General features: G+C 52.0%; 1 protein-coding gene across 6 annotated transcripts in view; it reads left to right on the top strand.

The window, feature by feature from the left end:
* PAX7 (paired box 7) overlaps window positions 1-27,771 on the top strand; it is a 118,005-nt gene that overhangs the window by 37,592 nt on the left and 52,642 nt on the right. For all 6 annotated transcript variants that reach the window (XM_077988720.1, XM_077988710.1, XM_077988726.1 and 3 more), the window contains exon 5: window positions 23,717-23,916. In XM_077988720.1, the coding sequence (XP_077844846.1) occupies window positions 23,717-23,916 (200 nt within the window). The remainder of the gene's footprint in view (window positions 1-23,716; window positions 23,917-27,771) is intronic.

Genomic DNA, 27,771 nt, shown 5'->3' with positions numbered 1-27,771 from the left:
CGGGAAAATTCCAAGCAAAACCCAGGAGCCCAGGAGCAGAGGTCCTCAGCCTTGGCTGCACACAAGATTCATATGAGGGAGCTTTTACAAATCCCAGTGCCCAAGGTGCACCACAGCCCCATTAAATCAAAATGGACAGAGGGTGGAGCAGTATTTTTTAAAGCTCCTTGAGCGATTCCAAGGAGTAGCCCAGGCTGAGAACTTCTGGCCCAGTGTCAGAGCTGTGGATATTTCAGCCATAGTCACACCCTCTGAATTTCAACGTCCTGGCCCACACAAAGCAGGCACTGTCAGGACCATATCACAGAGCTGTAAGGCAGACAAGAAGAGAAACCAGTGTGAGACAGCAGTGCCTGGCACCTAGTAGGTGCTCAGTAAATGCTTGTTAAAAATAATGATGGCCAGGTGTGGTGACTCACACCTGTAATCCCAGCACTTTGGAAGGCCAAGGCAGCCAAACTGCTTGAGGTTAGGAGTTAGAGACCAGCCCTAGCAACATAGTGAGACTCCATCTTTACAAAACATTAAACAAAATTAGCTGGGCATGGTGGCCTGTACTTGTGGCCCCAGCTACTCAGGAGGCTAAGGTGGGAGGATGCCTTAAACCTGGGAGGTCGGGGCTGCAGTGAGCCTTGATCTTGACACTGCACTGCAGCCTGGGCATCAGAGTGAGACTCTGTTTCAAAATAATAATAATAATAATAGTAATGACATAACAAAAATAATAACAGCTCCCATTTTTGCAGCACCTACCTGGTACCAGATACTTTGCATGCATTTGCATAAACTTTTCTCGGGACCTGAATGATTCCTGGGACTGGCACCACTTTTCCCAAGAGGAGGGCTGCCTGTGTGCTGGCTTGAGGCAGGCGGGTGTGTCTGGAAGCCCTGGAGCAGGACCCTGGCTGGTTCTTGTTTGGACACATCTTAGGTAACTTTTGGCAAACAGTGACTCAGCCGCCTTGGCTGTAGATGAGTTCTTCCCAGGCCAGGCCTGGCTTCCTCAAGTTTCCTCCTGCAACATGTCAGGGCCCAGGAGGATGCGGTAAGCACCTGTGTCGGTTTTCCTCGGGGACCCTTGGAAGGGATTGGGGGCCAAGGGACAGGGGTCTCTCCTTTCTTTCTGCTTTCTGATGTGCTTGTTTTGCTAGAGCATCCTCCTGCCTCCTAGATGCTGGGGCTCAGAGAGGCAGAGTGAGCAGCCCAAGAGCACCAGGATTCAAACCTCATTCTCAGTCTCTAAAGTCATATTCTGCTGGTAGCAGCCTCTGGTTCCACAGAGCAGGGGAGCAGATGAGGAATCCGTAGGCTCTTTAGAGCTCCAGAGCCGGCGTCCCAAGTCAGTGGCCTTAGGACGTAGCAAAAACAGTGACCGTAGGGTGGCACCCTCAGGAGATCTGCTGTCGGCCACCCCTTCACCTCTTACTGACACACCCCCAGGGTGTATGAGAACCAGTCCCAGCTCTCTCACTGACTGCTGTGTGACCTCTAGCAAGTCACATTCCCTCTCTGGGCTCAGTATTCACATCCGGAAGACAACAAGTTGGGACTAGGTTGTCTCTCAGGTTGCTCCCAGCTTGAACCGACTCTTTTGATGCAGAAAGGATGCCTCGGGCTTTGGAGACAAAGTCTATATGGGGAAGCTGTCCCAAAAGGGAAGGCTGGTGCCTGCCCCAGACCTCAGTACAATCCCATACTCTGCTGCTAAGAAGTTTTGAGATGTGGACAGCAGCTTGGCCTCTCTGAGCTCTGGCTGCTTTATCTGCAAATGGAATGATAATGGTTGCAACACAGTTGTCATGGATAAAGGAGCTAATTCACAAAAAGCCCTTAACAGGGAGGCTGAGGCAGACGGATCATGAGGTCAGGAGTTCGAGACCAGTCTGGCCAACATGTTGAAACCCCATCTGTACTAAAAATACAAAAATTAGCTGGGCGTGGTGGCACGCGCCTGTAGTCCCAGCTACTCGGGAGGCTGAGGCAGGAGAATCACTTGAACCCGGGAGGCAGAGGTTGCAATGAGCCAAGATCGTGCCACTGCACTCCAGTCTGGGTGACAGAGCGAGGCTCCGTCTCAAAAAAACAAAAAGAAAGAAAGAAAAGAAAAGAAAAGGGCCCTTCACACCTCCTGGTACATAGGAAGCGCTTTCTATGAGCTGAAATGATCACCGATGAGGATTTCTCTGCATCTTAGACCCCCTGCCTATAAAACAGTACCTACCTCGTGGAGCCACAGCAAGGCTAAAATGCAACAGTGAGTGCCCGTAGCTTGGTGTCCAGCAAATGATCCCAGCTATTGTAAAATCAATTATCTGCATGGGTGTGGCTGAGTCTCCTGTTTCCAACCCCCATCATGAGAGCAGCGACTGAGTAGTGGAGCATTGCAGGGCAGGGTAGAGGTGGCTTTTGTTTGCCCTACCCAGGGTGCCAAAGACATTCTGTTCCCAAAGTCCTGAGTGCCCAGTCCCAGGGTACCTGCCTCTGCACCTCACACCTCTTCGGCTGTGGCCCCACCAGCCCTAGCCCAGGCCTAGTTCTCCTCTAAGCACCCCTTCACTCTCTTGCTTTCCCTCCGGCCTGAGCTCTCAACCCCTAATTCATGAAACCTGTTGACTTAGGGCCCAGACCTGCAGCCCCAGGCGTCCGTCCGTCAGTCTATCTGTCCATCCGTCACACCGGAAACTTTGCTGGCCTCTCTCCAGGGCCTGACCAGAGGGTGCCAGCCAGGCGGCAGGGACTGCAGGCCATGGAGACGACAGCCCGGGCCGGTGTGGGTCCCTCCACCTGGCTCCTTGTCCCATCAGGCACCACTTAAGAGGATGTACTGTTACATGTAGAGGGCGAAGGCAGAGCTGGAGACGGCCTTAGAAATGGAAATTGGACCCATTTGTTTATAATTTACTCTCTGACACTTAACGGGAACCCGATGGGACCAATAAAGGCTCAGAACTCACCCAACTCCTGCCTTGAAAGTGCTGGAGTCAGTCCAGTTCTCTGGAGGCAAACACATCGCGAAGCCGGGCAAACCGCTTGGCTCGCAGCACCCCATACCCCCTCGCTCCCTCCCTCCTCGCTAAACTTCTGAAAGACCCCTCACTGTTCCCTAGCTCAGCGGGCCTGCCAGCCTTTCCAAGCTGTGGGGCAGGAAGGCAGCAGGACTTGCTTTCGAGGTAGACAGGGGCCTAGAAGGCAATTCGGGAGAGGTCTAGAATATTCTGGGCACAAGGTAGGCAAAGAGAGGGGGCCAGTGATGGAGGAGGAATCCAGTTTTCAATTTTCCTCAACAGAAAAATGAGTGCATGAGAGACAGAATAATTTTCCACTGTGCAGGCCCTAAGTGAAACCTCCTTGAGACATTGTGAGTTATTAAAGAGGAGGAAAGAAAAGAAATGGTAAAATCAGTTTGCCTTTAGCAGAACTGTACAATGCACTCTTATTTCCAGGGGAATCTAATTAGAGGGCAGACAGCCGAGCCTGGAAGGGGAAGAAAGCCAGAGGTTGGGGCTGGGAGGCCCCGGTGGGCCAGGTGGGAGGAGAGTGTGATGGTGGAGGTTGGGCTCTGGGAGAATGACCTTGGAGAGACATATTCCCTCCCAGCATCTTGGAGGGCTCAGCAGGCCTGCATTCAAATCCTGAATCTTGGCCCTGCCTTATATCTTTGGGTTGCTGGCTTAATCAGAACCTCTACTTTCTTTATTTTAAAATGGGAACAGGCCAGACGTGGCGGCTCATACCTGTAACCCCAGTGCTTTGGGAGACTGAAGCTGGAAGATCACTCGGGGCCAGGAGCTGGCATAGCAAGACCCTAACTCTAAAAAAAAAAAAAAAAATTAAAAATGAGCCAGGCGTGGTGGTCCCCTAGCTGCTTGGGAGGCTGAGGCAGGAGGATCACTTAAGCCCAGAAATTAAAGGCTGCACTGAGCTAAAATTGCACTACTGCACTTCAGCCTGGGTGACAGAACAAGACCCTATCTCTTAAAACAAAAAAGTAAATAAATAACTAAATAAAATAGGAAGAATAAAGTTCCTGTGGGTGTAGTTGTCAAGATGAAATGAGGGAATGTCTGAACAGAGCTTGGCAAATACAGGGCACTCTGTGAGTCTTTGTTTCTGTCCCTCCTCATTCACCAAGGTACTCAGCTTGATATCCAACCCTAACAGCTTCCTCATCCCATGCACCCTTGATAATACCCTTCACTTTCCAGAATCTTCCTTTGCCGTCTCCTGTTCTTTCACCACTGCCCCTCTGAATCTAGCCACCAGGTCCCCTGGCATCCTGGTATTACAGGTCTAGCTTAGCCTCTGAGGCCACCAAGCCATCCCCTTCCCCCATCTCTTACAGAATACATAAGATTCTTATAATAAAATATCAACTTTTTTTTGTTTGTTTAGAAAGATAAAACAGGAAATAAATGTCCTCAGGATTGTAAGGGTGCGTCATGCACCCACCCAGCAGAACCATGGCTGGCAGAAAGTGTGTGTCCTTCCACATCAATTTCAGGAAGCACAAGGTGCAGCATCTTCCCAGGATACGCATCCCTGTCTCAGGTGCAGCGTCCCCTCCTGCTAAATGCAACCCCAGACTGGACGGCACTGTTTCTGTTTTGTTTTGAGATTGAGTCTTGCTCTGTGGCCCAGGCTGGAGTGCAAAGGTTAGATCTCAGCTCACTGCAACCTCTGCCTCCCATGTCCAAGCAATTCTCCTGCCTCAGCCTCCCGAGTAGCTGGGATTATAGGCGTACGCTACCACGCCCGGCTAATTTTTGTAGTTTTGGTAGAGGGGGTTTTTCACCATGTTGGCCAGGCTAGTCTTGAACTCCTGACCTCAGGTTATCTGCCCGCCTCAGCCTCCCCAAAATGCTGGGATTACAGGAGTGAGCCACCGCACCCGGCCAGAGCACTGGTCTTTCATGCAGCCTCTATCAGGGCTATTTAGAGCAAGCACAGCATGGCGCTGCTGCGGGGAAGAGGAGGTAAAAGAGTGTGGATGCAGCAGCACTGGCACACGCAGAGCTGCAATTTCCAAGGCCTCCTCACTGCCCTCCCTTAGTGAAATGGAGATGGAGTGGCAAGGGGTCTGTAGCATGGGTTCTGACTCTTGACGGACCTGGGTTACAGTCCTGACCCAGCCACATATAGCTGTGTGACCTTGGATAAATCACTGCCCCTCTCAGAGTCTCTTCCTTAGGACTGGTTTAATATTGATGCCTACCATACTCACAACGGGTGTGCTTGGAATAATGCCAATTATGAATGCAAAGCTTAGTACCTGGCATAAGGCAAGAGCATCATAGACACCCATTACCACTGTTTTATCCCCATGGAGAGGACCACATGCTTTTCAGAACTGCAGAGCCCAATCCCACACTGTCAGCTCCTTATATGAACACATTTTTGTCCACCCCCAAATATCTAGAAGCATGACTTTGTGCCCTCTCAGAAGCAGTGCGTTTTCAGATTCTACCACCTTCCTGCTAGTTTAATGTAACTAACCTATGGCTGGCAACACTGTTGGAAAATAACATTGTTTATTTGATCAAGACTCAGTAAACTGAGCTCAGAGCAGTAATTGCCCCAGGGTGTGAGTAACAGGTTTTATTTTTATTGATCAGAAAAATGTTTTTTATCTAAAACACATCAAACTTTTAAAAGTCGTAAACAGCAGAATCAAATTGAATTTTAACTCCTTTAAAAAGTGTCTCCTTCAGGAACCCATTCCAAAGATGTCCGACTCTTTGCAGTGGGATACTCAAACCCCAGGATGGATGAGGCATTCCACGGGCAGGGGAGGTTGTTTTGGAGCCATAATGAAGACACTGCATTTGCATTTGGGGGCCCTCTGAGTGGCTGAGACATCTGGAAGCAAAAGGGGGAATTTGATGGAGTACCTGTGTTGGTCATTCCTCAACCTCTTGGAACTTGGGCCCCTTGGAACTTGGAACTGTTCAGCTGGCTAGCTGGGGCTTCCAGCACGGGGCCAGGTGTCTGCTGTTGCATAAATACATCTCTATTGAAATTACTGTACAAAACAATCGCAACATACTCACCAACAATCACGTTGGCTTGAAGAGCAAACTGTTTGGAACATGGCACCTTATTGCACAGATCTGCTCATATGAGAGGACTCAGTTCTTTCATTCCTTCAACAAATGTCTGTTGAGCAATTACCATGGGCCAGGCCCTCTTCCGGGCATTGAGGATAAAGCAATGAATACAACAGATAAAAATCCTTATCTTCATGGAGCGGACACATGGTTCCTCCAAGTAATTCAAGAGGGGAGGCTGGAAGACAGCTCATGGAAGAGGTAGGTGTCAGGTGTGGTTCCTGATTTCAGCCTTTTAAAGGCCACTCTCCTGATACTCTAACAGCTCTTTTCCCCTTGTGAATACCAATGACACACCTGATTGCTGAACACAAAGGGAAAGATGGTGAGGAGAAAACGGACTTAGGAAAAGAGCCAGGATGGAGAGAAGGGGTGAAAAGAGGTGATTCCAGAGCCCGGAGCAGGCCAGGAGGCAGGCTTCCAGGCTGTGGTCTGTCAAGAATCTGATGACACAGCCACCACGGCGAGTTGCAGGAGCAGGGGCAGAGAAAGAAGTTCCCCCTCCAAGCTCGCCCCCTTGGCATCGTCTCCACCCTTTCCACGTGAAAAAGATCCAGGGCTTTGGAGCCATGAGGGGCTAGGACTTGGCACCGCTGTCTGTCCCTCTTTTTCCACTGTGGCGATGGGTGAGAGGGGTTGTTTGTTTCTCCCTACGCTCTTTTTCCCTTTCACAGAGCAGCATGGTCCTGCTTATTTGTTGTTGCTAGTTTTCTCTGCATTTCTATGGAACAGTGGTTCTCAAACTGTGAACCACCCCCCCCACCCCCACCAACAGCAGGGGCAGCATCATCTGGGAACTTGCTGGGAATGAGACTTCCTAGGCTCCCTCATGGGGCCCGACAACCTGTGTTTCCAGAGGCCCTCTAGGTGATTCGGATGCTGCTAACACTTGACAGCTCGTCTAGAAGATGTAGGGAGGTGGCTTGCTTTACTTAAAATGCATTCATTGGCTTTGGTGTCTGCCCCACCTGGGTTTGAAAGGAGACTTTGCTGCTTAGCATCTGAGCAAGTCTCCACATCTTTCCGAGTGTTTGAAGGAGTCCTCTTCCCATGAGATGATTGTGAAGATTCTATGAAAGGATGCAGTGCCCACTGACTTCCTGGGACATAGTAAACCCTCAGTAGCCCCCTTCTTTCCTCAGTGGCTGCCTTACCTGACACACGCCAACCATGAAAAGAAGCTGAAAGTGTCCAATAGGCACATGCCGATGGCCTTGGAAAAATCAACCTCACCAACTTTGACAGCAACAGAACCACAGCATCTTAGAATCGCAGAATCTTAAGATGTTAGAACCAAAAAAGGACTATTTAGCCCCACCCAGCCCACCCAGTTTTATGGGTGAAGGAACAGAGGCTCAGAGAGGCCACCTACTTGGCCAAGGTGACATAGCATGTCAGGGCATCTCTCTTGTCCCCAGCCCAACTGTATGCCAGTGTTGTCCTGGGCTCTGGAGGTGGGGTAATGAATACATCAGATACAGCCCAGGCCCCCTTCTCAGGCTGCCCCTCCCACCTGCTGTCCTGCTCTCTGAATAGCTTTGCAGAGACTCCCAGCCAGGAAGCCAGAATGAGCCCCCGGCTGCTTTTTGTAAACAGCTTTTGAAGTCTCGTTTTCTGTCACAGCTCTTATAACTAGCTCAGAATGGGGCTCATACCTGTGTTCAACCCTGATGTGTTGAGTGAATTCATATCTTGAAGGCGTGGCTCTAAGTTCGAGTCTTTCTTTCACTTCTTCTCTCAGTGGTGTTTCGGGGGGCAGGAGTCTGGGCAGCGGGGAGATGAAGCAGGCCCCAGGATCGCTCCCCTGATCAGGGCAGGTGACGGCCCTCTCTTAGCCTCCCATCTGCCCACCAGCATCCCTGCACCAGGAGCTGGTTCCAAGCCAGGTCCGCTCAGGACCAAGTTTTCCAGGGTTGGGGCCTCCGCCTGACATAATACGTAACAGTAATTAAGAAATAAGCCACCTCGCCCAGCTTCACAGCAATCATTTGGCTAAGTAACTACCATGGTCCAGTGCCTCAAAAATCACCATTAGAGTACGCTCCTTATGGCCATAAAATTTCTCGTTTTCTGCCTTTCACCAGCCTCCCCCTGCCATCTTCGCCTTGCTTTATTTATACATTCGTCCTCAAACAATGGCAATAAACTCTTTCCCAGAGTGTTGCAAATCAGAAATTTGTCCACATTTTTCCACCACCTTCCACTGTGGACCTGCTCTGCCTGGGAACGGCCCAGCCAGGCCAGCTGGAGAGGGCTGGGTTGCCGTAGATTGATGGGGGCACGACAGGATGGGGTTGCTGGGGAGAGAGGGTGGGGAGGGGGCCAGCGGGAGAATGCACCATGAAAGGCCTCTCGCTGCCCAGCGACCAGCCGGAGACACAAGGGGCCCATGAGTGGCGGGGAGAGGGGAGGGGAAGTTGGGGGAGGAGAGGGGAAGGGAAGGATAAGGCTTCCCCACCCCCTTCTCCTAAGAGGAAAAGAGGGGGATTGGGGGATCCCGGGAGGCAGGGCAGGCCCCAGGCTGAATGGGAGGGTGATGACATTGGTCCTTCCCCTCCCCCACAGGAAGCAGATGATCTCAGGGCGTCCTGTAGCTCATGCTGCACACCACACAGCTTAGGATCCTTAGGATCGTACCCCTTTCCGAAACTCCTCAGCACCCCCACCAGTCAATGACCCTTTCTCCAGCAACAGGCATTGTTGAAAGCCGGCCTCACTGTATGCCCTGCACTGTCCTGAACCCTGGAGATGGGGTTTATCCATCAGATACAGCCCAGGCCCCTTCTCAGGCTGTTCTTTGAGATCCAGGAAGACCCCTTGGTTTTAGGGGTAGGGAAAATGCGACTCAGAGAGGGGTTTAGACTCAGCAAAGGTCACACAGCAAGTTGGAGGTAAAGTCAGGGACAAACTTCAGGGTTTCAACCCCAGTCCCCCTCGTCTTTACAACCAGCCCACAGGCTCCTCTGGGCCACGTGAAGAGTCCTCTCATCTAAATGGGGCATGCTATTGACTGGAGGTGATTTGGGGGACGCTTCCGCCATGATAACTCGTGTTTTAATCTGGCGTTCCTGGAGGCAGTAACAGGGGAAATAACCAAGTTAATGGCTTTGGTATTGGTGTCTCCAGAGCACCGGTGAAGTCTGTTTCATTGGGCGGGCTTCTCAGGTGGAGATTTTGTTTCTAAGGGGGGCGGCATGGCCTCCATTATAGCAACTGCCCCAGTGGTGGGCGTGTTGGGCTTGTGTTTCCAGCGATCCTGCTTGACTTTCTCATCAGCACTGCAGGACCGGTGCACAGCATGCCCATCTTTCAGAGAGCACGTCTCTTTCATGGTGGCAGGATCCTGAGACCCCTAGTTCCCGTCGTGATGAACATTAACTGCTGTAGCTTTTGTTAGTGTGGTTTGTGAGGCACAGCTGGATGCTTGGTAAACACCTGTGGGGCACATGCTTCTCTGCACACCTTGCTAGGTGCACAGAATGTCAGGTTTCAGAGTTTTCCTGGGAGGCCTATTTGAAGGAAGATAGAAGTGTGGGGATAGACGGGAAACTGGAAGGATAGAAATAACTCCAGAGGGAAAAGAAACTGGTACAGAGTCCTGGGGGAGAAGCTCCAACTTTGGGGAAGCTTAATCAGTTCTTCTTGCTGTGCGTGTGATGACGAGGGTGGCTTTATTTAACTGATGGCTGCAGTTCCTATAGACTGTGATTAAAAGCATTCTAGCCGGGCACAGTGACTCACGCCTGTAATCCCAGCACTTCGGGAGGCTGAGGTGGGCAGATCACGAAGTCAGGAGTTCAAGACCAGCCTGACTAATATGGTGAAACCCTGTCTCTACTAAGCATACAAGAATTAGCGAGCCATGGTGGCATTCACCTATACTCCCAGCTACTTGGGAGGCTGAGGCAGGAGAAACGCTTGAACCCGGGAGGTGGAGGTTGCATTGAGCCAAGATCGCGCCACTGCACTCCAGCCTGGGTGACAGAGTGAGACTCCATCTCAAAAAAGAAAAAAAGAAAAAGAAAAAGAAAGAAAAGTAAAGAAAAGAATCATTGAGCCAGGCACAGTGCCTCACGCCTGTAATCCCAGCACTTTAGGAGGCCGAAGCAGGTGCATCATCTGAGGTTGAGAATTCAAGACCAGCCTGACCAACATGGAGAAACCCCTTTTCTACTAAAAATACAAAATTAGCCGGGCGTGGTGGCGCACGCCTGTAATCCCAGCTACTCGGGAGGCTGAGGCAGGAGAAACGCTTGAAGCCGGGAGGTGGAGGTTGCAGTGAGATGAGATCGTGCCATTGCACTCCAGCTTGGGCAACAAGAGCAAAACTCTGTCTCAAAAAAAAAAAAAAATCCTAGAATGATAGGAACTGCAGAGATGTTCTTAGTCACCCTGCCCTCGAGCAATGCCCAGTATAATAAAAAATAGAGTTTCCACCCTCGAGGAACTCCCAGTCTTATTATAAAGGCACATCTCTACCCTGGGCTGTCCTCAGTTTGATGGGGAGATGGACTTTCCACACATATCCACATATCCACTGAAAGCTAATTATTAGTCTCTAGCAGGAGTTGATACCAAGGGCTGAGGGGACGGCACGGGCAGCAAATGCCACAGGGATTCAAGCAGAGTTCTCTGGATGTGGCAGTCTTGGAGGGTTTCATGGACTATGTGGCCTTCGTGTCCAGACTGGGAGGATGGTGGGGTTAGACAACAGGAACTAATTTGAAGGCAACATCCCAGGACACAAGCTGGTATGGAGGCTGGAAGTGGGTCTGCAGGGGGGGCATGTTTGAGCCAGTGCCGGGGACCTGGCACGGCAGGCTCAGAAGTGCGACCTCGATGGTTAAGAGGGCACTGGGACCGACGCCTGGCCTTCACTGTCATTCTGCCATTGAGTTACTTAACCCCTTTGAGCCTCAGTTTCCTCACCTGTAAAACAGGGCTAATGGAAGTACTGATGAGCATTGTAGTGAGGTGATGTGACTTGCTACAGGAAAGGTGCTTTCGTAAGGTCAAAGCACACTAGCGGTGGTTTGAATGCTTCTTCCCCTGTGGCCTTCACACCCAGCCCCACCGGAGGACACTGCATGGGTTCACAGAGCCCCGTCTTCAGGGTAGAGTGAGCCCCAGGTTTAAGTCCTTCTTCATGGCTGAGCCCGGAAGCAGGGAGTTACATGGGCAGAGGGAAGAGGCCGAAAGCCATTTTCCATCTCCACCTCCAAACAACTTTCCAACTGGACACAGCCCCTCTGTCTCCCAGGGCTCCAGTACTGTGGAGGGGTGAGGGCGTAGGGACGGGGAGAAGGAGGGTCCCGCAGGCTTGGCCTCTCAGGCACGTGGTCCTTTCACAGTCGCTCTGTGGGGCACGGATGGGTGATCGGGCTGCCTTTTCCTCGCCATGTCGGGCAGCTTCCTCTGGCCACTGGAGCCCCAGCTACTGCTCTTTCCCCTCTGCTGATTTTGAGACCTCTCCTTAGGCCTCCCTGCTCCAGCTTCCTGGGCGTCTGTCTTCCTCTGGCCCCTTAGTGCCTCCAGCATTTATGCTACAGCTGAATCACTTACCTGAGACCACCTGGCCCCTTCTTTGTAGGTACATTTTGCATCCAGGACAGATTTCTGGGGAAAGGATGGGATGGGATGGACGTGGGGTCTGTGGACATGGCTTGGGGTGTGCAAAGCCTCCACCGTGGAAGAATAAGGAAAGGATGACAAACGCATGTTCATTCATTCAGTCATTTGCTCATTCATTCGTCCGTGCATTCATTCCTTTGTGTTTTGTGCCAGGCAGATGTGCTTGCCTCTGAGGGACACAGAAGTAAAATAGGTCCACGCTACATGGAGGGGCCAATAATAACAATAGCAGCAATAATAACAGCTAACATGGATTGGGTGCTTACTGAGTACCTGGAACTGTTCTTGCCTTGCAGTAATTCCTTTCATCTTTGTGCATGACAACTCTATGGGGTTGGTACTATTCTTGTCCTCATTTTACAGATGAGGAAATTGGGTCCCAGAGGAATGAAGTCACTTTCCTAGGTTAGTGGGGGTAGTCGTATCAAGGGTACCCCATTCTGTGTGTTTCTCTAGGTTCCCTCCCCTGGAACCACACCAGTACCCTGGGGAGTAGGCAGGGTGGTAGCTCTTACTCCCAGGGGATGGATAAGCAGATGGAGATTCCAAGAGAACAAGTGACAAGTGACATGCTCAGGGTCACACCGTAGGTCATGGATGAGCCCAGAGTGCCAGCTCTCCACCTGCCAGGCTGCCGTTTTGAAGGAGAGGAGAGACTGGGTCTGGGAGTGGTGGCTGGCAGGCTGGCTAGCCCAGGAGTGCCCGTCACACACAAGGCTGGGAGCTCAGCCTCCATCCAATTTTCCTCACCTCCCCTCCTCCTTTCTGTCTCCCATCACTCTCGCCCTTTAGAGATAACAAGAATGAGGCTTAGGACTTAAATATACCTGGGAGTTATGGCTGGTAGGAAGCAGATTCCAAACTCGAACCCAGGTCCATCTGACCCCACTGCCTCTACTCTTCTCACCTCTCCCCCAGTGCCAGCCCTTGCTACCTCCACCACACTCTGTGAGACAGGACCAAGCGGGCAAGCCCTTCAGGAGCAGCATAGTGACCTCTGCTCTGCCCAGCACAATCGTTGCTCTCCCTACTGCTTAAATAACTTGGGTGAGTAAATGATTGAAATAACCCACAAGAGAAGTGAATGAGAACTAGCGAGCAATTTCAAGATGGACTTAAAGTCACAGGAAGAGTGTAAAAGATTTTGAGCCGGGTGTGGTGGCTCACGCCTGTAATCCCAGCACTTTGGGAGGCTGAGGTGGGCAGATCACTTGAGGTCAGGAGTTTGAGACCAGCCTGACCAACATGGAGAAACCCAGTCTCTACTAAAAATATGAAGTTAGCCGGTTGTGGTGGTGCTTGCCTGTAATCCCAGCTACTCGGGAGGCTGAGGCAGGAGAATTGCTTGAACCCAGGAGGCAGAGTTTGTGGTGAGCTGAGATTGCGCCATTGCACTCCAGCCGGGGTAACAAAGCAGGACTCCGTCTCAAAAAAAAAAAAAAGATTTGACACTGAGCTCCTCTTAGAGTAGGCCTGCCCCTGCCCCCCAAGGTGCCCTCTTAAAATGTCCCACCTCGTCCTCCTCACTAATCCACAGCTGCCACCCCTTCCGAAACTCCATATTAGCTGCACAGGACACCAGCATGATAAAGAGACTGAGTTGGAAGGGTCCTCATGACATCTTCAGCTTCAACCTCTTGCTTCATCTTCCATATGTGCTTTGTGCTTGGTACACAGCTTGGTGCAGAAGAAAGAGCTCTGGGTCTGCCACGAGAATACAGGGCTCCGAATTCTGTCCGTGCAACTACACAGTACCATTTCAAGCGGTACTACTTCCTTCTTCCTAGAAAGGCTTCTTCCTGGCAGGAATGTATACACAGTGCCCTCTAGTGTCTAAGGACAGTACCATGCTGCTAGCACAAAGCCAGGATCAGAGAATGCCCCACTGCAGTTTCCCCTTGCATCAGATTTTGTGGTGCAAATCATCTACCTAGGGCTTAGAATTTTATTTTATTTTATTTTATTTTATTTTATTTTATTTTATTTATTTTTATTTTTATTTTTTTATACGGAGTTTCATTCTTGTTGCCTGGGCTGGAGTGCAATGGTGCAATCTCCGCTTACTGCAACCTCCACTTCCCAGGTTCAAGTGATTCTTCTGCCTCAGCCTCCAGAGTAGCTGGGATTACAGGCATGCACCACCATGTCTAACTAATTTTGTATTTTTAGTAGAGACGGTGTTTCACTATGTTCATCAGGCTGGTTTCGAACTCCTGACCTCAGGTGATCCACCCGCCTGGGCCTCCCAAAGTGCTGGGATTACAGGTGTGGGCCACTAGGCCCAGCCGGGCTTAGAATTTAAAAATCCGGCCTGGTGGGGTTCGATGGGAGCTCCCTGGAGAAGAAAAAGTTTTGTCAAGTTTTGTGAACAAGGGAGAGTCCAACTGTGGCTTTCCTAAAGACACTTTCCTCCCTCCCTCCTCTCCTTGAGTTGGGAGAGTGAAATTGAACCTGTGGGCTTCTCTCAGTCACTGGGAGACAGCGTAGGATTTGGAGTCAGACAGAGCCTATTTGGATCCTCATGTTGCCAATGCTTCCTGGCCCCCAGGAGGCCTCTGGGGCAGCCAGAGGACCTGGCCACCGAGCCTGAGGCCTGGGTTCTGGTTAGGGGCTGGCGGGACCCTTCAGATGTCAGCATGGAGGGGTCTCGCCCTTTGCCTGCTGTTGGGCCCCATGGAGGGGGAGGAGCCACGTCACCCCCTTTCTAGAATCCCCTTTGAGAAGAAGCAAGAAGTGCTCCCCACTGAATCAATGCCACCTCACCCTGTCTTCTTCCCAGTAGAGAATTGGGGGTGTGGGGAGCAGCCTGAAGTGGGTGGGACTCCAGCCCTGGAAAACCCCACATTAGAATCCCCACCTTCCACCTTCTGGACAGTGGCCCTGGGCAAGTCCCTGAGACTCGGCTCCTGTCCCCTCCTCTGGGGCCAGCAACTTGGCTGTGTAACCTTGGTCCAAGGGTTGGAGATAATGGACTCCCCAGATGTGCTGTGGTCTTAAGACATACCGGGCCCCTCCTAGGCCTGCCTGGGAAGGGGAGAGAGAAGGTACTGCTGGGCTGTGGGGGCAGGGTAGGCAGGACCTGGGGAGTTGATGGAGATCCCATCTGTCAAGGACGGGTCTCAAGGGGAAGGTGCAGAGCCCCCTCTCTACTCCTGTACCCTCACTCAATCCCCTTCTCCACCTGTCCCTGCACTACTGCCCAGCTGCCTGGATGGGGCAGGGCACCTGGCTGGGGTCCCTGTTCACCAGGACAAGAGAGTACATGTGTGGAGGAAGAGGGTGGGGGTCAGGAGAGTGGTCAGGTACAACCAGAAACCAGAGCAGGGCTAACTGGTCAGGCAGTTGGCTCAGTGGCTCCATCCAGGACCTGACCTCCTCTCCACCCGTCTCCCGTGCACCCCTAGAGTAGGGCTGGGTTGATTTCACCTTTGAACTCCCAGATACTGGGACTGAGTGAGTACACAGACACATTCAAAATGAATCAAGCGTGGATAGTTTTGCTCTGTCCCATCAATGAAAATGCAGCTATGGATACCTTAGACCCAGAGGGAGGAGAGCACCGAGGAAGGCTTACCTGTCAGCACAGTTGTTTTTCTACATTTCATTTTCTTTTAACATTCAGCTGTTTCCAACTCAGCACTACTTTATGTGCTGTAAGATACCAACTCATTTTATCATCCATTCATTCATGCAACAAATATTTGAGTGCCCACTTTGTGCCGAGCATTGGAGATTCGGCAACGAACAAAAGGACAGTCAAGAATGCCCATTGGCCAGGTGCGGTGGCTCATGCCTGTAATCCCAACACTGTGGGAAACTGAGGTGGGTGGATCATCTGAGGTCAGGAGTTTGAGACCAGCCTGGCCAACATGGCAAAACCCTGTCTCTGCTAAAAATACAAAAATTAGCCAGGCGTGGTGGCAGGTGCCTATAATCCCAGCTACTTGGGAGGCTAAGGCACAAGAATCACCTGAGCCTGGGAGGCGGAGGTTGCAGTGAGCTGAGATCAAGCCACTGCACTCAAGCGTGGGCAACATAGGGAGACTGTCTCTAATAATAATAATAATAATAATAATAATAATAATGTCCATCCTTGTGGAGTGTGTGGTGGGTGGTGGACGGGTGCTGGGAACAGATGCCAAAACAGAATACATAGCACGTCTGACTGTGATATGCGCTGAGGGAGAGTTGGGGGTGTCTCTGTTATTATCTGTGTTTTGCACATGTGGGGGCCACAGAATCCAGTCAGACTGAGCCCGGAGCCTATGCTCCTCAGTGCCCGCTCTCCTTGGCCTGACCAGCAGCAAACTGCAGCAGTTCACCAGGCCATGAGGAGGGCAGGAGGGGACGTAGGCAGAGGGCACAGCTTGTGCGAAGGCCTGCCATTGCGGGGGGAGAAGGTGGTGGCTGGAGTCCAGGAAGAGATGGGGTGGGCAGACGCCAGGACAGGTTCCAAGCTAACAGGGGCTCAGGATCTCCTGGCCTCAGTGCTGGGCTGGCTGCATGGGAGCCATGAAGGGAGAGGAGCAGAGATTAAGGACAGTGCTGGCTGGGTGTGGTGCCCAACACTGAGATGAGCACCCAAAAGGAGTGTGAGCAGAGGAGGTGGACTGTAGTGGGACACTTCATCCTCTCCTGGGCTCCCAGGGAGGTTTAACTTGGAGTCCAAGCCCCTGCCTCTCGGTCCGATCCCCCGTCGCCTTGTCCTTGTGTGCGGTCTGACTCCCGCAGCCATGCCCAAGCCTGACGCACCGTGCGCTGGTTACAGCTGAGTGGTTCCCTCGGAGGGGCAGGGAGGGCTCCTGCCATGGCCCCGGTTTGCTGGGCCCCCAGCTGAGCTGTAAATGACTTTTCCATTTTCTGAGACCTGCGCCCAGGCCTGTTTGGTATTCAGGGAGGCCTGGCCCACTCTCGCCAGCTCTCAGCTCTGCCCGAATTACTTGATTAAAACGCATATCAACTATTATGTGATTCGTTTCTCTGCCACAGCTCCACGCCGGGGCCTATGTTAAACTGTAATAAAAGCTGGGTTGGGAGTCTGCTGGAGAGGAGAGCACAGAAGCACGGGTGGGAGGGTTTCTGGGGGGTGTGAGGGAGGCTGAGAGAAGGACCCCAAACCTCAGGGTCACTGCCGGCCTCCACTGATCTGGGGTGGGTGATTTAGAGATGGGTCAGCTGCTTCCTGGTCCTCTGTGAGCTGGGTAGGTCCAGAGATTGTGGCCACTTTAGTTCAAGGATTTTCCTCTGGCAAAAGATAGAGGAGGGAAAGGGTGGGGATGGAAGAGAAGCCACATTGGTTTTCGGGATCAGAAATGGAATGTTCCATCACCCGGGAACTTGCTGTAGCCAAATTGGCCTTCTCTGGACTGGACTGGGAGTCCTGAGTCCTGGGTTTACTTTGCAGCCTCACTGCCCTGGGACTCCACTGAGTATCTGTAAAATGGGGATAACTGTGCCTGCCTTCCCCTCCCCTTATTGGGAGAGACTGTATTGGGACAACAAAAGGCCTTGTAAACTGTAGAGCGCTGTGCACAAGTGCAAGGAGGTGACTGCTGCAGTGTGTCAGAGTTCAAGAGGAACGTTGTGATCGCTCTGCCAAGCTCTATTCATTCAAGAGGCCTTTACTGAGCACGTGCTGTGTCCCAGGTGTAGTCCCTGCCGCACTCAAGGATCTCCCAGCCCAATGAGACCCACAGAACCATAAACGGTTGAGTTCAGTGTCTCCTGATGAGCTTTGAGAACCCCAAGGTCGGGGGGGACCGAAATCACCTTGGATGGGCCCAGGAAGCTTTGCTGGGGGAGGTGATCCAAGAGCTGGATGGTGCTGGATGAGCACTCCCAGGAAGAGGGAAGGCGCTCTGAGCAGAGGAAGCTCGTGTTCAAAGGCATCAAGGCAAGACCCACCTGGCTCACTCACTCACTCACAGAAGCTGTGACTGGACAGGGAACTGCATGGGATGGTGCGGTGAATGGGGGGACACATGGGAAGGGCCCATGGTGGTTGAGGCCTTGCTGGCATGGCGGAGGCTTCCTGGCACACGCTGGCAGTCAGTGATGGCTTCCAGAGGTCAGTGGCTGTGAAAGGAGGCTTTGAAGGGGAAGGGAAAGGGAAAGGCAAAGGCTGGGGGAGAGATGACGAGAGCTTCCCCCAGCAACCTTCCATCCATCACCATCACCATCACCATCACCTCAGCCTGGGCTTGACTCTGCCTGGAGCTGAACTTGCTCCTGCCCACCCCAAAGCTTTGACAACCCAAACGGCTCCTAGCACCTCCCGCCCCTCATTCTGTCCCGAGGCTCTGCTTCTCTAACGAGTCACGAGCTGCCTTGATGTTTTACGTCTGTCCTGCGCCCTGGTTCATCTGGCAGTGTTTCCTCCACTGGACTGGAAAATCCCCAGGACAGGGGTGATACCTCCTCTATCAGACTGGGAGCTTCCTAAAACAGAGGCTGTTTCTCCCCCATGAGATTGGGAGGTCTCTCAGGTAGGAGCTGCAATTCTCCTTTGCTCAGTATGGACCGCCCCACATCCGTAATTAGAGACAGGATCCAGGAACCCAGAGAGAGCGTCTCTCCCTGTATCCTTCTCTTTTGGGACAATCTCCAGACCAGCACTCCCTGGGACCATCCATTCCTTAGCTGTTTGAGAGTGCGAGGGCAGGAGCCCAGGCTGGCCATGAGGCTGCTCCCCCACTGCGCACCCCGAATCTGGCTGCCGTTTAATGAATGCATTCCCATGTTCACTCCCCCACATCCCTATCCCCGAACCCAGGCTTCACCAAGGTACCAGCTTTTGGTGCACAGAAGACTCAGCCCCAACCAGCAGGGCCTCTGTGGCCAATTCCACCTAATCCTGTTGATTAACTCTGAGGCTAAATGGTTTCCAGGGGTGGGGAGTGGGAAGGGCACCCCAAGAAAGTGGGGGTGCAGGAAGCTGAAGTGAGGTTGATGTGGTGGCAGTGGGGCTCTTTGTGTCCCTTCTCACGCTGCTTTGGCCCTGTACTCCCCACCCTGTTTCCTTTTCTGTCATCACCACCGTCATTGTCCTCATCATCAACAATAGTAATAGCCTTCATGGGTCCTTGAAGTTGCAAATTACTCCCATCATCTTTATTTTATTTTATTTCATTATTATTTTTTATTTTTATTTTTTGAGACAGAGTCTTGCTCTGTTGCCCTGGATGAAGTGCAGTGGCATGATCTCAGCTAACTGCAACCTCCACCTCCCAGATTGAAGTGATTCTCCTAGCTCAGCCTCTCAAGTAACTGGGATTACAGGCACGCACCATCATGCCCGGTTAATTTTCATCTTTTTAGCAGAGACGGGGTTTCACTATGTTGCCCAGGACTGTCTTGAACTCCTGACCTCAGGTGGTCCACCTGCCTCAGTCTCCCAAAGTGCTGGTATTGCATGCATGAGCCACCACACCAGGCCCCATCATCTTTATTTCACTCCATTGTCAAAGCCATCTAGGGAGGCATACAAGGATGTATTGTTATCTTCATTTTTATAGCTGAGGAAACCAAGGTCCTGAGAAGGGGAGCGACTTGTCCAAGACCACACAGCTAGGGAAAGACAGAGCCCACAAGCCAGGTCTCAGGCTGCCGAGACCAGGACTCCTGATCAGGCCAGGGCTGTCCCAGAGGCCCTCAAACTCCCTCCCAATCTGTCCCTTCCTGCCATTTCCTCTCCAGGGCTTACTGGTTGTGTGTCCTCCATCCAAGTGACTGAACTTCTGTGAGCCTCGGTATACCTATTTGTAAAAGAGTCAATAGTCCCAGCTTCACAGACCTATGAAGGCTGGCACAGAAGTTTCTAAAATGGGGGTCTCTTCCCCTGAGCTTGGCCAAGGCGGGTGGTGGAAGCTCTTTTTCAGGGGTTGAAGTCACAAACAAAGTGCAATTCTGTTCTCTTGAGATCTCTCTGGATCTCAGTGGACAGCGAGACAGAGCTCTGCCCTCCCCACTCAGTGTCCAGAGGGTTGTTATGGCAACCTCCAACATCCCAGAGGATCATGCCAGATCCTCTTGGACAAGAGAGACCTATGGGCCCTGCTTGGCCTTCCCCAGTCTGGTCTTCAGTCTGGGCATCTCTCTGGATCCACGGAGTTCCCCAAATCCCTGCAGAATAAGGAGTGGGAAGGACAAGGAGACAGGAAGGAATTAGACCTAGAACTCCATGGTGAGTCTAGAAAGCTGCAGGTGACTTGCAGGACTGAGGGATCAGCTGACGCATGAAGGCACTGAGGCCGGGGCTCGGCAAAAGCACCTTGAATTTCATCTATCAGTGGCATAAAGCAAATGTTGGTCCTTTGCTAACTGCAGTCATGATTTTGGTCACAACTCTATATCTTGTCCTATTATTTCCTTAATATTTTACTATATCCGAAAGCACCTTTAAAAACCGAATTCAAGGATACTAATGCTCTTATAAATGGAAAATGAGTATCATTTCCTATAAATAGATGGGAACCATAAAAACCATAAATAGCATAAAAACAAGCAACGTTGTTAAATTCTACCTAGAGACTTGCACATGGGAAGCTGTGAGCTCGGGGCCTGCCCTCTCTTTGTTAAGAAGAGAGAAAAACTGTGTTAATGACTGTCTCAGACTGTGCTGGCCTCAGTGGGGCCACCAGCCACGCGTGACTATGTGAATTTGAATTAAAATTAAATACAATGAAAGATGAAGTTCTTCAGTTGCAGTAGGGAAGTTTCAGATGCTCAAAACCCCATGTAGCTAGTACTGCCACATTGAACACTGCGAATCTACAACGTTTCCCTCATCGCAGAAACTCTTATTGGACAGCGCTGCTCTAGAACTGAATGGAGACTCAGTCAGATTAGTATTTCCAGGCCAGGCGCGGTGGCTCACACCTGTAATCCCAGCAATTTGGGAGGCCGAGGCTGGCGGATCACCTGAGGTCAGGAGTTCAAGACCAAAGTTGGAGACCAGCCTGGCCAACATGGCGAAACCCCGTCTCTGCTAAAAGTACAAAAATTAGCCGGCCGTGGTGGCATGTGCCTGTAGTCCCAGCTACTCGGGAGGGTGAGGCACAAGAATCATTTGAACCCAGGAGGCGGAGGTTGCAGTGAGCAGAGATGGCACCACTGCACTCCAGCCTGGGCGACAGAGCAAAACTCCATCTCAAAAATAAAAAATAAAAAAAACTAGGATTTCCCCCAGGACAAGCCTGTGCCTCCTCCATCAGACTGGGGCTTTCCGAGGGTAGGGCCTGTGTCTGCCCTCTGACCTCTGTGAGGTCAGACCTCACAGCTCTGAGGACAGTCTCTGCCCAGAGATTGCACTCCCTACAACTCTGGTCCCCATCCCACTCAGCTCCTCTCTGAGCTCAAGTGTCCTCACTGTAGAACTGAATCTGGTGCCCCATTCCCCATCCATGGGCTGGCCTCCCTGCCTGCCCGACAAATGCCTGCTTCCTTCTTCTGAAGCCCCAAGGGCTGGCTTTCTCAGTCGCCGTCAGAACACTGAGGTTATGCAGTGCATTTCAGGAATTGAATCCTTGGCGTTAGTTGTATTTGGCTCTGAGCCCCAGACATGGTGGGGAAGGGCCCCCAGAATGGCAGCTGTGCCCACCGTGGTCTCCCCACAGTGACTGGGGAGCTGGGCAGCTGGCAGCCCCGGCAGGAAAGGCAAGGGCAGAGGAGGGTGTTAGACCTGACCCCAGGTCTCTGCCCATGGGGATGAGGCAGGCCACGATGAAGGCAGGACTCCCTTGCAATCCGTTCCTTCGCTGTGTGGCACAGCATCATAGTCAGAGACCACCTGGCACTGGCCAACAAAAAGCAAGGATAACTTCCCAACGGACAAGATAGCAGGATGGAAGCAAGTGGGTACAGGGCAGAGAGGCATTGCCAAGATGGATGACCCTCCAGGCGCATGACCTCCCACACCCCCAGGCCACACCCACCAGCTTCCTGGCTATGAATGTGGCCCCATGATTAAATTACCCAGCATGCCTTTTGACACGCCAGGCCTTTGCATGTGCTCTCCCCTCTGCCTGCAGTGCCTTTCCCTTCACCTCCACTTAACATCTAAGGCTGTACTAGTTTCTCTTTTTGTTTTTGTTGAGGGGAGGAGGGGATTGTCCCTTGGGGGAGGAGTCTAGGCCTATTCATGTAATTAACACTTGAAGCGATTGGGAGGAAGGGATCTTTGTATTGGTGGAAGGGGTCAGGGCGGGGAGCAGTGTTTCAGTGCACCTCACATTACCTTTCTGGGACTCAGTTTCTCCCATCTCTGATGCAAGCATGAGGTCTCCCAAACTCTTCTAGCTTGACTCAGGCTGAGTGCGCTAAGCCCAGGGCTCAGGTCCTACCTTGCCACTGCATACCTAGCCTCTTCAGGTGCATGGCAAATACTCAATACTCAATAAATGCTTTGGGGGAGGGAGTGAATGAGTCAATGACAAAAAATAAAAGTGCTTCCAGGAATACCAGAGATGGAGAAGGAGAGGAAAGGGGAGAAAGAAATGAAGGCAAAAGAGAAAAAGGAGGAAGAGGAGTGCAGAGGAAGGAAGGTAGCCTCTGAGTGTCTGCTCTCTTTTCCATCTTTCTTTCTGCTTCCGCTTCTCCATGCTCCCCGCGGCTCCCCAGGGGCTGCTGAGGGGCAGCTTCAGAACCCTAGCTGGGAGATGCCCTGCTAGCATCCCCTCTGCTAGGTCAGAGATGGGCAGGAGCCACAGGATTGATGGGGACAGGGAGCTGGTTCCTGGGTATCTCAGTCCCAACAGCTAAGGAGGCTGAGCAGGGGCTTCCTGCAGCCTCCTTAACTTGGGCCCAGGGCTGAAGCAGATTCCTGGCCTGATAACCCCAACCAGGCCTGGGAAGTGAGCTGGCTCCAACCTTCTGGGCTCTCCAGGCCCAGGAAGCAAAAGGCCTTCACCCACCCCCAGTCTCCATGGTGGAAATTAGTGGGGATGATGGGATGGGGTCCATGGCCTTGACCAAGGTCATTCAGGTGAGGTCTCCTCTAGCCTAGGAGGATCATTCACACAACGCTGGGACATCCCAGAGAGAGCTTGTCAGTGGAAGTCACCTAATCCAAACCCTTCATGTCACAAATGGGGAAAGTGAGGCCTGAGGAGGGGAGGTGGCCTTCCCAGGGTCACTGACATTTAGGAGCAGAGTCAGGCCTGGAATCTAAGCTTCTTGATGGGCAGCTCCGGATGTATGCACTTTTTCTCTTTTTGAGACAGGGTCTTGCTCTGTTGCCCAGGATGAAGTATGGTGGTGTGATTGGCTTACTGTAACCTAGAACTCATGGGCTCGAGTGATTCTCCCACTTCAGTCTCTTGAGTATCTGGGACTACAGGCATGCACGTCCACACCAAGCTAATTTTCTTACTTTTTTCTGGAGGTGGAGTCTTGCTATGTTGTCCAGGCTGGTCTTGAACTCCTGGGCTCAAGACCTGGGCTCTAGCAATCCTCCTACCTCAGCCTCCCAACATGCTGGGATTACAGGCATGAGCCACCATACCTGGATGCCTTTTTCTTAAAGTCAGGATTATTGAGGTATAGTTAATATACAGTAAAAGTCTGCCGTTTTAATTGAGAATATAGCTCTATGGATTTTGTCAAACGTATCTCACCATGAAACCATCCCTTGAGTCTTATGTCATGGACATCCTTGCATGTCAGTGAAAATAAACAAAATGCCCAACCAGAGGGGACTGTGTTGTTGTTGTTGTTTGTTTGTTTTTCCCTAAAGGGAAAGATTTTGCAAGAAAGTATTTAAGCAATACTCTAGGGTTGGGCATGGAGGTTGCGTCCCATCCTTCACATTGATAAACAATGCTAGGGTGAACATCCTTCTATCTTGTGCTTGGGAGGAGTCTGATCCTCAGTGCAGTGATGGCTCCTAGGTGGGCACGAGTGTGCCTGGTGGTCTCCTCCCAGACCCGATCACCCTTCCATCTCTCTAAGCCCCTGCCCTCTCCCTCCCTCTCCTCCCGCTGCAGGGAACCGGCTGGATGAGGGCTCGGATGTGGAGTCGGAACCTGACCTCCCACTGAAGCGCAAGCAGCGCCGCAGTCGGACCACATTCACGGCCGAGCAGCTGGAGGAGCTGGAGAAGGCCTTTGAGAGGACTCACTACCCGGACATCTACACCCGTGAGGAGCTGGCGCAGAGGACCAAGCTGACCGAGGCGCGTGTGCAGGTGAGGAGGCACCTGCGGTGTTGGTGCTGCAGGTATACTCCAGAGATTCAGAAGTTTGGGTTGGCCAAGGTCAGTGGGTTTAATAGGACCTCTCAGGGGGGTTTACAACAGGTTCAGGGGGTTGTGTAGACAAGTAATGCCACCAGTGCAGAGTTAGTAGGCAGCAAATGTTGATTGACTGAGAGCTGGACAGCCCAAAGAGGAGGGAAGAATGGAGGAAGAGATAGAGGGAAGGGGGAAGAAAAGGAAGAAGGGGGAAGGGAAAGAAGGATGAAAGAAGGAATGAAAGAAGGGAAGGAAGCCAGGTGCGGTGGCTCACACCTGTAATCCCAGCACTTTGGGAGGCTGAGGTGGGCGGATCACTTGAGGACAGGAGTTCAAGACCTGCCTGGCCAACATGGCGAAACCCCATCTCTACTAAAAATACAAAAATTAGCTGGGCATGGTGATGGGCACCTGTAATCCCAGCTACTCAGGAGGCTGAGGCAGGAGAGTCACTTGAACCTGGGAGGCGGAGGTTGCAGTGAGCCAATATCACACCACTGTACTCCAGCTTGGGCGACAGAGCAAGACTCTGTCTCACAAAAAGAAAGAAAGAAGGGAGGGAGGGAGGGCATTAGTTCAGCCAGAAGAAGGGGTTTGGGGAGTATAAAAATCTCCACATCTCTGATGAGCAGAGGAAGTGATCAGGAGGAAGATTTCCAAACAAGCCTAGCTTCCTCTGATGGGTGATGAGTGTCCCGTTACCGGAAGCATGCAAGTAGGATGGGCAGGCCAGTTCCTGGCAGGTTAGATGCATCAGGGCAGGATGGGCAGACCCCGAAGACCCTGAACATCCCCTCCATGGCCTCAGTGTGTGGGAAGGAAGAGGGGAGAAGAGCAAGAGCCTCTCGACAGCTCGAGGACGGCCCCGCCTGCTCTCTGTCGGTGGGTTGAGGGGCAAAGGCCTGCTGCAGGGGGCCTGGGGGCATTGCCTCACCTCCCCAGGCCAAACTCTCAGATTCCAGGAGGCCTACAGTTGTTCTCCAAGTGCAGGAGCCTCTCTGGGGGCCTGGCTGGAGAGGGCTGAGGCTAGAGGATTGCGGATGGAGGAGGAAGAGCCGGGACAAGTCGTGATGAACGGCTCCTGTGGGAATCCATTCCCCAGCTGTCTCCTCCATGGACGGGGAGGCGTTGAGGGAGGGGAAAGATCCCCATTACCAGAATCTAAGCAGTGCTCAGGGAGTCAGAGCAGCCTGCAGAGGCGCCACCCCAAACTGCTGACGGCAGGCATTTCCACCCAAGAGGAGCCAGCCTTTGGCCGGCACCCACTTAGCCAGTGGCGTTGCTGGGGCTGCTTCTCAAACGTGACCTAGTGGAAGCTCGGACCACCTTGTCAGGTCAGCATGGTCACCCCCTACAAGCCATGGGTGCAGAAACTGGAAGTTCAGAGAAGCAACATGCCCAGGGGCACAAGCTGGATGGGGGCTGAGCCAGGCCCAGCTGCTGGCAAAACCCACGTCATTTCCATCCAGGGAAAGGAACAAGCTGAGTCACAAGCTGAAATTTGAAAGCAACTGGGACAATCCTAGAAGCAAGGGACCTTTCAGCACTCCAGGACCCAGCGGACACCCCTGCACCCCCCTGTCCCCACTCCCAGATTAGGGGCCCTTTGCTTCCTTTGAGGGAGACCCCAAGGGGAAGGAGGCAGAAGGCAGCAGCCAGCTCATCTCATTCCCTCCCCTCCTGACCGAGGTGATATCCGAGCTGGCTCCAGGCCTCCCTCCCGCTCTGATCCTCCTGCAGCTGTTCTCCTGGGCACATTCCTGGGCGCTTTCTCGTTCCCACGTCTGGCGGCCACGGCGGCTTCCCACCACCTTGAAGCCTGACTGCTCCTTGTAAAATTTCCTGGCTGTCAGAGCAGTGCTTTTATTGGCCCAGGGGACTCAGAAACAGGTGTCACTCAAGGTCCACGGAGGGAGGGGGTCTGGGAATGGAGAAGCAGCCAGAGTCCAGGCAAAGCCATCCTGAGGGGGCGGGGCCTACCTCCTGCTTGTTGACTTCCTGTCATACTCTATGCTTCCCCAGTGCAGGGAGCTCCCTCTGGGTCAGGGCAGGGACTCCTCATTAGACCAGAATCTCTCCCAGGGCAGGGCTGGATCTCCCCACTTGGCCTGAGAGCTTTCTCAGAGAAGAAGGAACAAAAAATGTTGAGTTTTTAAAGAATAAACGGCCAGGCATAGTGGCTCACTCCTGTAATCCCAGCCCTTTGGGAGGCCGAGGCAGGTGGATCACCTGAGGTCGGGAGTTCGAGACCAGCCTGACCAACATGGAGAAACCCCATCTCTACTAAAAATACAAAATTAGCCCGGTGTGGTGGCGCATGCCTGTAATCCCAGCTACTCGGGAGACTAAGGCAGGAGAATCGCTTGAACCCGGGAGGCAGAGGTTGCAATGAGCCGAGATCATGCCATTGCACTCCAGCCTGGGCAACAAGAGCAAAACTCTGTCTCAGAAAATAAAAATAAAATAATAATAATAAATAAATAAAATAAAATAAAATAAACATTTAGCCTGGAGAAGTAGAGACTTGAAGGACATAGCTGCTCTGAGAGTCCCCAAAGGGTAAGCCCAGGGCAGGGTCAAGAGAGGAGCATCTAAAGTCCAATACGAAGGTCTGCAGGCAAGAGCTCAAGACTGAGAGCTCAGGGTTCCTGCCTTTGGTCAGCTGTGCCACCTTCACCAGGTCAATTTCCTTTCCTGAGACTTCGTTTCCTATCTGCTCATAAGGGGATGGAACCCAACAATCACTAAGACCCTTGCATTTCTAAGATCCTTACTTATTGACAATCAGGGATGCTTTGCGAGGTGATGAGATTCCCATTACCAGAAGTGTTCAAACAAAAACGCAATGTCCAGTCAATCAGGGACCCTGAGGTCTTTGAGTTATGACCTCAAAGTCCCCTGAGTACTGCTTAGATTGTATGGCTTCATACATTTTAGGTCTTGGTCTTTGATTCTAAAGGTCTGTGGTTCTGGGATTTTGCAATCCTATAATATCTCATCTCAGTGGACCTGGGAGATGGGTGGGTTGGTGGATTGGCTCAGGGCGGGCTTGGAGCCGAATACCTAGATGTGGATTCCAGCTCTATCTCTTACCCTCTCCACCATTCACCCATCTCTCACCTGCAAGATGATGATAATAATGTCTGCCGTGCTCTGAGGATTAAATGATTACATGTTAAAAAAAAAAAAAAAAAAAAAAAAAAAAGAGGAAGTACTTGCACACAGAAGGGCCGTAAATGGGAGTTGTTCTTACTAAAACGCTGCCTGTTCTTGGCAGCTCCAATACTAGCCACCTTTGCAGCTCCAGGTACATTCACCCAGCAGTCATTTATGGAGTCTTTGCTGTATGCCAGGCGCAGTTCTAGGCATTGGGGATTCACTGGGCAGAAAGCTTTGCCGACTTGAAGCTGGCATTCTCATAAACACGTGCGCAGGTAAACATGATGTCAGGCGGGGATCTGGTCACCAAAGAGTGGCCTGTTTTCCTCTCTGGCTCCCTCAAGCCCTGCTTCACTGCAGGGGCCGGGAGCCTCTGCTTGAAGCCTGCTGGATGTTACCAGTGCCTGTAACACGTCTGCCTCAGCCAGGAGAAAGCCAGAGCCACGTGAAGGGCAGCCAAGGGGGTGTCAGGCAGGAGAACCCATGCCTGGAGACCCATCACTCCTTTCTCTGGAGTGACGCATATATCTTCCTTAGAGGTGAACAGATCCATCTTTTCCAGGGTGCCACAACCCTGAGCCTGTGAATTTCTTCTAGAAACAGAGACTGCAGGGCTGATAGGTCCCAAGATCACCCCATGGCCTTTCCCAC

Source organism: Macaca mulatta, chromosome 1 (genome assembly GCF_049350105.2).
Source record: "Macaca mulatta isolate MMU2019108-1 chromosome 1, T2T-MMU8v2.0, whole genome shotgun sequence".
NCBI classification, from domain to species: domain Eukaryota; kingdom Metazoa; phylum Chordata; class Mammalia; order Primates; family Cercopithecidae; genus Macaca; species Macaca mulatta.
The sequence above is the reverse complement of the archived record's forward strand: the minus strand, read 5'-3'. Positions and strand labels throughout refer to the sequence as shown.